The sequence below is a fragment of the Nicotiana sylvestris genome, chromosome 1, assembly GCF_000393655.2.
Source record: "Nicotiana sylvestris chromosome 1, ASM39365v2, whole genome shotgun sequence".
Taxonomy (NCBI): domain Eukaryota; kingdom Viridiplantae; phylum Streptophyta; class Magnoliopsida; order Solanales; family Solanaceae; genus Nicotiana; species Nicotiana sylvestris.
The window spans coordinates 52,618,265-52,629,204 of record NC_091057.1 but is presented as its reverse complement, the minus strand read 5'-3'; the positions used below and the strand labels follow the sequence as shown (position 1 = coordinate 52,629,204).

The 10,940-nt window shown below is 35.1% G+C and overlaps 1 protein-coding gene across 2 annotated transcripts; it reads left to right on the top strand.

Annotated features, from left to right (window-relative positions):
• The first annotated feature begins 3,827 nt into the window (after nt 1-3,827).
• Nucleotides 3,828-10,008, top strand: LOC104239337 (ABC transporter C family member 14-like). 2 transcript variants are annotated; one of them, XM_009793949.2, is made up of 11 exons: nt 3,828-3,983; nt 4,354-6,481; nt 6,566-6,886; nt 7,043-7,129; nt 7,215-7,841; nt 7,939-8,103; nt 8,202-8,496; nt 8,582-8,796; nt 8,875-9,180; nt 9,268-9,571; nt 9,724-10,008. In XM_009793949.2, exons 2-11 carry the CDS (start codon nt 4,382-4,384, stop codon nt 9,822-9,824), a joined length of 4,521 nt encoding a protein of 1,506 aa, XP_009792251.1. In that variant the 5' UTR covers nt 3,828-3,983; nt 4,354-4,381; the 3' UTR covers nt 9,825-10,008. The 2 variants fall into 2 exon arrangements, with proteins under 2 accessions (XP_009792251.1, XP_009792252.1); XM_009793950.2 differs by lacking the exon at nt 3,828-3,983 and adding an exon at nt 4,005-4,073.
• The last annotated feature ends 932 nt before the right edge of the window (nt 10,009-10,940 follow it).

Below are 10,940 nucleotides of genomic sequence, written 5' to 3'. Positions count from 1 at the left end.
TAACACTTTTAAGGAGTTTAAAAAGGATGAAATATCATATAAATGTCGCTACTTATTATGTGATATAAGAAAAATTGTTATTCTATAACTTGTTATTTAAAAAAGTAAGGCTCCAAATGACATATACAATACTCCTTTAATTTGGTGCAGATATTAGTCGTTTTTTAAACTGTATTGGTTCCAAATATTGCTCTAATTAATGGAGTTTTTCTAATTTATCAGGTGACACATTAAAGAAAGAGAAATGATAATCTCGACAATTATTTTTATTATTAAGATTATTAATGTTTTTTTAACGGTATACAAAAATTTAAAAAGCCAGAGATAATAAGTACTGAGATTGTATTTTTTTTAATCGGGATATTCTATCTTCATTCGATAAAAATCTTGTGACATATTGATTTAACGACTAAACCTGAAACTAATATGGGTTAGTTTTAATAACTCTTTAAATTGGGGAAAAATCGAAAATAGTCTGATTTACAACCTAATATGCTGAAAAAATACCAGCATAATATGGTAGAGTTCAAATTTTACATATGAGATTCCAGCATTGTGCTGGAATTCATAATATTTTAAAGTTCCAACATAATATGCAGGAAATTAATACACAAAAGTTATGTTATCAAGCATATTACCGTGGTTCAATTAGGGTATCTTTGTCCAAAATTTATCTTTACCTTAAATAATGATTACTTTTCAATAACTTTGCAATCACGGACTATCTTTCAATAATCACCCCTAAAAATGACTATGCCATACCATTTTGACCTTTAAATTATTAAAACTTAAAGACCTAAAAAAAACTGCTGCTTTGACCCGAGTCTCTTTATTCATCAGTAGACTCTTCATTTTCAGCAGGCCATAATATCAAAATTAATGTGTTTTATTCCCAGTATTATCATTGCGACAGAGGGTCCATGAAGTTAATACTTACTCCAACAACTTTCTAAAACTTTTTAAGAGTAAAAATTCAAATTGGTACGTAGTATTTGTATTTATATAGTATAAACTTTGATTAGACATCTTTTGCATTTTCGTACCGTTATATTACCATATACTCCGATCCCTTCAATATTTTAAGAAGAAGATTGAATAATTTAAAGAGAAATTTTCATAAAGCACTATCTTTTAGTAGTAATTAGCTATCTATAGATACTATTTGCTATATTACGGATTGTAGATACCTTTTATATTGTTATAAGATGTATTATATATATTTAAGTTACTCTATTCATGAATACAATAGCAAAAATAGGCATGAATCAGGGAAGTCCAGCTAATCAGTTGTTGTATTCGAGTGTATTCGATTGTATTCCTAGCGTGAAACATGGGATTACAGCTGAACAAATTATTGTATTCGACTGTATTCACTGCGTGAAATAGGGGATTAGACTGTTTTTAAATGGAAAGTGTATCAATTAACATAATAGACACCTAATATAACTCAACAAACTCAATTATAACACATAAATTTTGTATTTCCAGTTATAAAAAAGATTCTCAACCGAAAAACACCCCAAAAACATAGCAATCTTCAGAGAAATTATATAATACATCTGAATACATAAATTATATTAATTAAAAATATATATATGAATACATTCATGGAATACAACGAGACAGTGAATACAATGAAATACACGGAATACAACGAGATACATTGAAATATAATGAAAAAAAAGACAATGAATACAATGAAATACATGGAAAAATACAGCGAGATACATTGAAATATATTAACAGAAAATTTAAGTTGCTCAGCCCCAAACTCCATCGTCTTTGTTCAAGAACAAATTCTAATTTTTGGCGAATCCGCCGTCGAGCAATGGTGGCAGAATAAGGACTCTGTTAAAGCTTGAATCTTGTATTGAAGATGACGGAAGTTGAGAACCTCGAGTTTATCCAATATTAAGACTTTTCTTCCTCCAGAAGATGAACCTCGAGAAGATGACATCGTCTACAAACAAAAAAAAGATTTTAATTGAAGTCCCTAAAAGAATTTTCTTAATGTTAGATTGTTATACAGAAGCTTAAACTGGAAAAGGAATTTAGGGCCAAAATTTGAAGAGCATCTTGCGGTTGAGTGTAAAAAGGATTTACGCCAAAAGATTTAATATCCAAATTAATCCAATCCTCCCATTCAAGAATTTGACATACATCACATATTCAATTCCCATGCTGACAACTAGTTTTCTTCTTTTCTTAATTTGGACAGAACAATTAAGAGGATTTGCGATATTTTTAAGCCATCAAAATTTTGAATCTATTCCAGATTTATCCAATATTAGGACTCTTCTTTCTCCAGAAGATGAACCTCGAGAAGATGACGCTGTCGAGCAATGGTGACAGAATAAGAACTCTTCTTTCTCCAATAGTAACATACCTATAACTTTAGTAACCTCGAGTTTATTAGCGAACCATTCTTCGTTAGCTTTAGTCATGTTCCAATTACAATGGCGAAGAAGAGTCAAAGCAACATCCGATGGAATTGGAGAAATTGGGATCGGAGAGAACGTAGGTGATGTGGGTGAGACAAATTTTGAGATTGAGCATCATGTTTTCAGGGAGTGAGGGAAGAGAATGACATGTATCAAAGTAGATAGAGAAAGAAAATAGTGTAACTGAATAATGTATTTAGTGGCTTAGAGGTAGGAGGTAACCAAAATTAAATATTTTGCTATAAACATTAAAAGGTATATATGAAATATAATTTTTTTAAATAATATTTATTTAAAATAAATAAGGTGTTAACCTTTGCTACAGGAGGTAAAAATTCTTAATTTAAACCGTTTTTTAATTTCGTATAGTCCAATGAATAGGATGAAACAGTCTTTAACAATGAAAAAAATGCAAAACCTTATCCATCTCAAGCAGACAAATTTTCTGTTGTCCCTACTTGCCAACCCCCATATCAATTGACCTTTTCTTGTGTTACACAGCTCATAGATATGTTTGATCCCTTTATTAAAATAAAATTTAAGTTACACACAAAATGTAATGTAAATCTTTTGAAGATTAGTACCCCTTCCTGTCCCGTTTAAGTGATTTTTTGGCTCTTTTAATACATATTAAATAATTTATCTTTTAGTATTAATTAATAATAAAATTGATCATATTAAACTTAATTTACTCATTAAAAATATAATAAACTATTCCTAGACTCTTCACTCCAAGGACAACTTTAGAAAGAAGAAGTTAATTCCTTTTTTATATCTGAAAAAAATAAATATTGTGAACCACAAAAAAAATAAAAAAAATCACTTAAATAGGACCGAAGGAAGTATTATTTAACATATAATAGCATGTTACTTATTATTTTTGTCAATTAATATTTATTATAGAGTTTAATGTGTGCATATATATTATATTATCAGTGCATATAACTAAAATTTAAAATAAATACAAACAATCTGAAATATCTATTTCATTGATATCATCATCGCTTTCCCACTTAAATAGTACTCCCCGGTTCAAAATATGTGATTTTTTGACTCATTTTTTATGGTCCAAAATAATTGATTTTTCCAGATTTCAAGAATGAATTAATTATTTTTTTGCCTATATTGCCCTTGGAGTAAATAATATTAGAATATGTGTTAGGAGTGTTTATGTGAAGAGATAATAAAGATTAATTTAATTAATTTTATTGCTAATTAATATTAAAAAATAAAAATTTTAATATGTGTGAAAATAACAAAAATTACTTATTTCGGACCGGAGGAAGTAGTAGCAGTAGTATTCTATCATCTACGTAGAAGCAATAAAATCTACGTTACCAATGCAAAGTATTTAATGCTCACTGAAAATTTGGTGTCTCTTTAGTCAATACTATAAACAAATTTCTTCTATGTTAGTTTGTCTTTTTCTACTATTGTTTCTTTGGTCTTAGCACCAGGCAGTGATTGAACCTTCCCACCTAAAAGATGCTACTCCATTTCTCAACTAACTCTCTGGAACCAAAACCTCAGATGCAATAAGAGGTAAATTAACTTATTAGAACTTATTAAATACAACGGTGCACTAAGTTTCTATTATGCGCGGAGTTTGAGGAAGAGTTACCTTAGATTTCTGTAAGGGGGTGTTTTCACCGTTCGAACCCATAACCTCTTGATCACATGTCAATAACTTTACCAATTACGCCACTATTAAATACAATATGATATATAATCTTGAAGATACTAAACAGAAATTAAAAATTACTGTACTAACTTTCATGAAAAAGGGTAACTTGTCTCTTCATGCCAAAGTTGTTGTGTGGTTAAGAAATTAGTTATCTTGTTCTGTTTACATAGTTTGTAGTAGTAAGTTTTCTTGGTTTTCTTGACACTTTTTGCTTCTTTCTTTTGGCAGGAGAGAATAGTGGGCTAATTTTGTGATCATGGCAGCTGATTCATGGCTCACATCTCTTGAATGTTCAGCCTCTGAAATCCAATCTTCAGATAATTCTTCTTTTGTCTCAGTTGCCTTAAAATGGCTTAAGTTCATTTTTCTTATACCATGTTCTCAGAGGATTCTGTTATCATCTGTTGATCTGCTTTTCTTGTTGATCTTAATAGTATTAGCAGTTAAAAAGTTAAGTTCAAGATTTTTGAAGAATGGAAATTCCACCTCTTCCCTTAATAAACCTCTCTTAGTAGAAAGGCCTCAAGTTAGAGTTACCTTTTGGTTTTATGCATCTTTAGCTGTGACAGCTGTTTTAGCCATAGCTTATAGTGTTCTTTGCATATTAGCCTTTACTCAGGGTGTTCAATCAACTTGGGAAATGACAGAGGCTTTTTTCAGGTTGTTTCAAGCTCTAACTTATCTTGTAATTTTTGTGCTAATTGTACACGAGAAGAGATTTGTTGCTGTTTCTCATCCCATGCCACTTCGTGTCTATTGGGCGATGAGCTATGTTATCGTGCTTCTTTTCGCGATTACTGGCACTATTCGTCTAATTTTGTATGGAAAAAATGTGGATTTGAGCATGAGAATGGATGATATAGCTGTCTTGGTTAGTTTCCCTTTGTATTTGTATCTTCTCATTGTTGCCATAAAAGGATCATCTGGAATTTGTACTAGTAGCCAACATGAAAACTCTAGGCTAGAGACAACAGATGAAATGATTCTGATGGATCCTAATGTGAGTGGATATGGCGCCGCTTCACTATTCTCTAAAGCAGTATGGAATTGGATGAATCCATTGCTTAGTAAAGGATATCAATCCCCTTTAAAGTTAGATGAAGTGCCTTCTCTCCCACCTGGTTTCCGAGCTGAAAGATTGGCGGATTTCTTCGAAAAGAATTGGCCTAAGCCAGGTGAAAATGTGAAGTATCCTGTACTAATGACATTAATCAGATGTTTCTGGAGAGACATTGTTATAATTAGTGTCCTTGCAATAGTGCAGTTGGCTGTTATGTATGTTGGACCAGTTCTTATCCAAAGTTTCATTAGTTTTGCTTCTGGGGATAGAACTACAAATCCCTATGAGGGCTATTACCTAGTCTTGATCCTGTTTGTTTCGAAAGTAATAGAAGTTCTTAGTGCACATCACTTCAATTTCAAATCTGAGTTACTCGGGATGAAGATTCGGTCATCTCTTATCACTACTTTATACAAGAAAGGTCTAAGATTGACTTGTTCCTCTAGACAAGCTCATGGTGTAGGACAAATAGTGAATTACATGGCCGTTGATTCCCAACAGCTTTCCGATATGATGCTACAGCTGCATTCGCTTTGGATGATGCCATTACAACTTGCAGCTTCATTACTTCTCTTGTACTATTACCTGGGTGTTTCTATGTTTGCGGCGTTTGGTTTAATTGTTGGATCTATGATCTGCACATTGTATATTACACGCAAGAACAATCAATTCCAATTTGAATTGATGATGAAACGCGATTCAAGGATGAAGGCTATAAATGAAATGTTGGGAAACATGCGCGTCATCAAGTTTCAAGCATGGGAAGAACACTTCAAAGAAAAGATTCAATCGTTACGTAATGAGGAATTCAGTTGGCTTAGTAAGTTCACGTACTTGCTTTCTTGCAACTTGTCACTGCTATGGAGTTTGCCACCAGTCATAGCAGCTCTTACATTTTTAGCTGCAATTCTTTGCAAAATCCCTCTAGATGCTGCCACAGTATTCACAGCAACAACAGTTTTCAGAATTTTACAGGATCCAATCAGAACCTTCCCCCAATCCCTTATGTCAGTTTCACAAGCCATGGTATCGCTAGGTAGGTTAGATGGATATATGACAAGCGGTGAATTGGATCATAGTGTTGTCGAAAGAGTAGAAGGTTGTAGTGGAAGGATCGCGGTTGAGGTAAAAGATGGGAATTTTTCATGGGAAGATGATGGTGATCAAATTGTTCTGAAAGAAATAAATGTTGAAATCCGAAAGGGGGAACTTGCTGCAATCGTTGGAATGGTTGGATCAGGGAAGTCCTCTTTGCTGGCATCAATTCTTGGTGAACTTCATAAGTTATCCGGAGAGGTACAATCAATCACATTTTGTCTACTTCACCTGAATTATTACTGCTAGTCTATTGTAGTTTCTTACACTTGCCCTTTTATACAGGTCAGAGTGTGTGGAGCCACTGCTTATGTTGCGCAAACCTCATGGATACAGAATGCTACTATCCGAGAGAACATCTTGTTTGGTTCACCAATGAACAATGAAAGATATAGAGATGTAGTACGGGTTTGTTCCTTGGAGAAAGACTTGGAAATTCTGGAACATGGAGACCAAACTGAGATAGGAGAACGAGGAATCAACCTCAGCGGAGGTCAGAAGCAGAGGATACAACTTGCAAGAGCAGTATATCAGGACCGTGATGTCTATCTTCTTGATGATATATTTAGCGCCGTTGATGCTCAAACTGGATCAGAAATATTTAAGGTCACTCCAATTGATATATCACTTTGATTCTCAAATTCTTTTGTGATTTTTTTTTGCATAAGTTGCTATAGGAAATCTTTCCAAGTTATTAATTATTACAGTAAAACATTTGAATGAGAAGAAAGCATGGTACATAACTGACAGCGGTCTTCGTAGGAATGTGTAAGGGGAGCTTTGAAAGATAAGACTATTGTTCTTGTCACTCACCAAGTTGACTTCCTACACAATGCAGATCTTATACTGGTAAGCACCACAGTGACTTACTTCGCATAGCAACTCGATCAAGTATATCGAAAGAATTCTAGTTCATTATTTACTACATTGACAGGTGATGAGAGATGGTAAGATTGTGCAGTCCGGGAAATATGAAGAGCTTCTAGAATTGGGAATGGATTTTGGTGATCTTGTCGCTGCACATGAGAACTCAATGGAGCTCGTGGAAAGTAGCACTGGTGAGAACCTCCCACAAACACCAAGATCACCTCATCAAGTAACCCCAAAGTCGCCGCAGAAATCTCAAGAGGAAACCAATGGTGAAAGCACTTCTTTAGACCAACAACCAAAGAATAGTTTAAAGCTTATTGAAGAAGAGGAAAGAGAGACTGGTCATGTCAGTTTTGACGTCTACAAGCAGTACTGCACTGAGGCATTTGGATGGTGGGGAGTAATAGTCGTATTAATCATTTCTGCACTATGGCAAGGGTCCACTATGTTGAGTGACTATTGGCTGGCATATGAAACTTCAGAGGACCATATATTCAGTCCTTCTCTTTTCATAAATGTTTACTCAATCATAGCTGCCATTTCTTGCATCTTTGTGATCAGCAGATCATTTCTTGTCGCGTTTTTGGGTCTCAAAACAGCTCAACATTTCTTTGATCAAATTCTTGACAGCATACTGCATGCTCCCATGTCATTCTTTGACACTACCCCTTCAGGAAGAATATTAAGTCGAGTGAGTCAAAATGTCCATATTGTGATTTATGCTTGAGAGTAGTGTGTGGTAGTATTCTTTCCTTCACTAATCTAAATGGACAATTTTTGCTTTTCAGGCATCAACGGATCAGGCATATGTTGATTTTATGATTCCATTATTTCTAAGTATAGTGCTTCTGATGTACTTCACATTAATTGGCATGTTGTTCATTACATGCCAAAGTGCTTGGCCAACAATTTTCCTCATGATTCCCCTAGTTTGGCTTAACATCTGGTACCGGGTAAGAGAATGAAAGGTCATACAGACCTAATTGCAGTTGAAACAGTTATTTACTGCTATTAATAGCATATCAACTTTCCTTTTTCATCTGACATACAGAGATACTACATTGCATCTTCGCGCGAACTAACAAGACTTAGTTCAATCACCAAAGCTCCAATCCTCCATCACTTCTCTGAAACCATATCAGGAATCATGACTGTACGCTGCTTCAGGAAGGAAGATAACTTCTTTCAAGGAAATGTTGAGAGAGTCAATGCTAATCTGCAGATGGATTTCCACAGCAACGCGTCAAATGAGTGGTTAGGTCTTCGCCTAGAGTTTATTGGTAGTATTTTGATCTGCATTGCCACCATTTTCATGGTCTTGCTCCCAAGCTTTCTTATCTCACCAGGTGAAATTCTTAAATCACCATTTTCATGGTCTTGGTTTCATTTTCATATTGCTAATTGGTTGATTCTTTTTTTATCTGCCATTAGAATATGTCGGCTTGGCACTGTCCTATGGACTGCCTCTAAATGGTGTGCTCTTCTGGACGGTATACATGAGCTGTATGGTTGAGAACAGAATGGTTTCAGTAGAAAGGATTAAACAGTTCATAAGAATACCATCTGAGGCTTCATGGAGGAGACCGAATTGTCTTCCATCGTTAGATTGGCCCTATCGTGGTGACATTGACATCAACAACTTGAAGGTGTGATATTAGAATCATTTTTCTAGCTTCTTTTCCTTTTCAAAGCATTAGGAGATTAACACATATATCTTTGTGCAGGTTCGGTATAGGTCTAATACTCCACTTGTTCTGAAAGGAATCTCCCTTAGAATCAACGGAGGAGAAAAAATTGGCATTGTTGGGCGCACTGGAAGTGGGAAGTCTACTCTGATACAAGTTTTCTTTAGGCTAGTTGAACCTTCAGCTGGAACCATCATAATTGATGGTGTTGACATTTGCAAGTTAGGACTTCATGATCTTAGATCACGCTTCGGCATCATTCCTCAAGAACCAGTCCTATTTCAAGGGACAGTTAGAAGCAATATTGATCCCCTAGGACAGTATTCAGATGATGAAATATGGAAGGTATGTATAGCATCTGCATTTCTATCTAATAATATCATCTCTTTTTTGGAATTGACTTATCTTTAACTTTTCTTTTGTATCTCTTAGAGTCTTGAACGCTGCCAATTAAAAGATGTGGTAGCAGCCAAACCTGAGAAACTCGATGCGTCAGTGGTAGATAGTGGAGAGAACTGGAGTGTTGGACAAAGACAGCTCCTTTGCTTAGGGAGAGTCATGCTCAAGAATAGTAAAATTCTTTTCATGGATGAAGCAACAGCTTCTGTTGATTCCCAAACTGATGCTGTCATCCAAAAGATCATTCGTGAGGACTTTGAAGCCTGCACTATTATCACCATTGCTCACCGAATACCAACTGTCATAGACTGTGATCATGTTCTTGTTATAGATGATGGTAAGTTTTTAATGGCCTAAGCGGGTGTCCGTTACGCTTATAAGCTTATAGACACTTTTAGTTTATCTACGCGTTAAGTAAACTTTAAAAATGCTTATTAGTAGAGTGATCCTGCCAATTTCAAGATTTTGATGATGTTGTGGTTTTGACAGGATGGGCAAAGGAATATGACAGACCAGCTACCTTACTTGAAAGGCCATCAATATTTGCAGCATTGGTTCAAGAGTATTCTATCAGATCAACAGGTTTATGAGAAAGAGTGCTTTAACTTTGGAAATTTGAATCCAAATCAGCAGAAAGTGATATGATATTTTCTATGTCAAAATCCTCCCCATGTAACATGATATTTTTCTCTTATCCAAATTTTGTAGTCAAATTGTTTTTAGATGAATGACCATGTAACACATTATTATTCTCAACTACTGTGTTATTTGTTACTCCCTCTGTCACTATAAGCAGAAGCAGAGCCAGGATTTCAAGCTTATGGGTTCGAGAGCCTAATCTTTTTAAGTTAATGAGTTCTAAACTAATAATTTATACATATTTAATGAAAATTTTAAGACACACATTATTTGAACCAAAGTTACTGGGTTCGGCCGAACCCGTAACCAATACTGTGGTTCCGCCTCTGCCTATAAGAATGGCATTACTACTACTTCAAGAGTCAATAAGTGAAGTGTAACACTCCGTAAATTCGGCTTAGGTGTGGACGTGTTAAATGAGTAGTAATATTATATTATAGACATGTGAAGTTCTATCTGGATGAGTATGGGTGCAAATAGTTGTTTTAGAATCAAGATGGAGAGGTGCATAAGACTCGATAAAATCGACTAAGTTTATGAAAGGTCTGTCTTCCAGCAGTATATCGTGAAAATCTGTAAGTAATTTGGGAAAACTCAAAACATACAAGTTGTATCCATTTGAAATAACTTTCCAACGATATGTTGTGGAGCCCAAATGGATCTCTGTGCAAAAATCTATGTGCATTTTACTGTACAATGCGCAGTATGCGCACCCGGATGGTCCCGTGCGCGACCGCGCACTTGTGGCAGTGTTACTGCCCTGCTGCGCGTTCAGGTGCGCGGTTGGGCCTTCAGGGTGCCGGAGCACACCCAGGGGTCATTTTTAAAGCCTTACTTCGTCCCCCACACCCCAAAACATAAAAATATGCTCTAGAAAGGGAAGCTCTCAAGAACCTAACCTCTCCCAAGGTCCCTCCACCATCCAAGGTGAGTTCTAATGGTGATTACAAGTTAATTTCAATTCTTCAACACCTTATTAACATGGGTGAACCCTTCAAATCATTATATATTTGATTGGGACATCATTATTGAGAAAAGAAACTTTAGGACTCGAATTCAAGAGGAAT

What these genes read in the sequence shown, in the direction of transcription:
- LOC104239337 (XM_009793949.2), top strand. Translation starts at nt 4,382, where the DNA reads ATGGCAGCTGATTCATGGCTCACATCTCTTGAATGTTCAGCCTCTGAA. An exon ending in CAGGAAGAATATTAAGTCGA is followed by an intron (nt 7,842 to 7,938) that starts GTGAGTCAAAAT and finishes TTTGCTTTTCAG; the next exon opens with GCATCAACGGATCAGGCATA. An exon ending in CAGATGATGAAATATGGAAG is followed by an intron (nt 9,181 to 9,267) that starts GTATGTATAGCA and finishes TGTATCTCTTAG; the next exon opens with AGTCTTGAACGCTGCCAATT.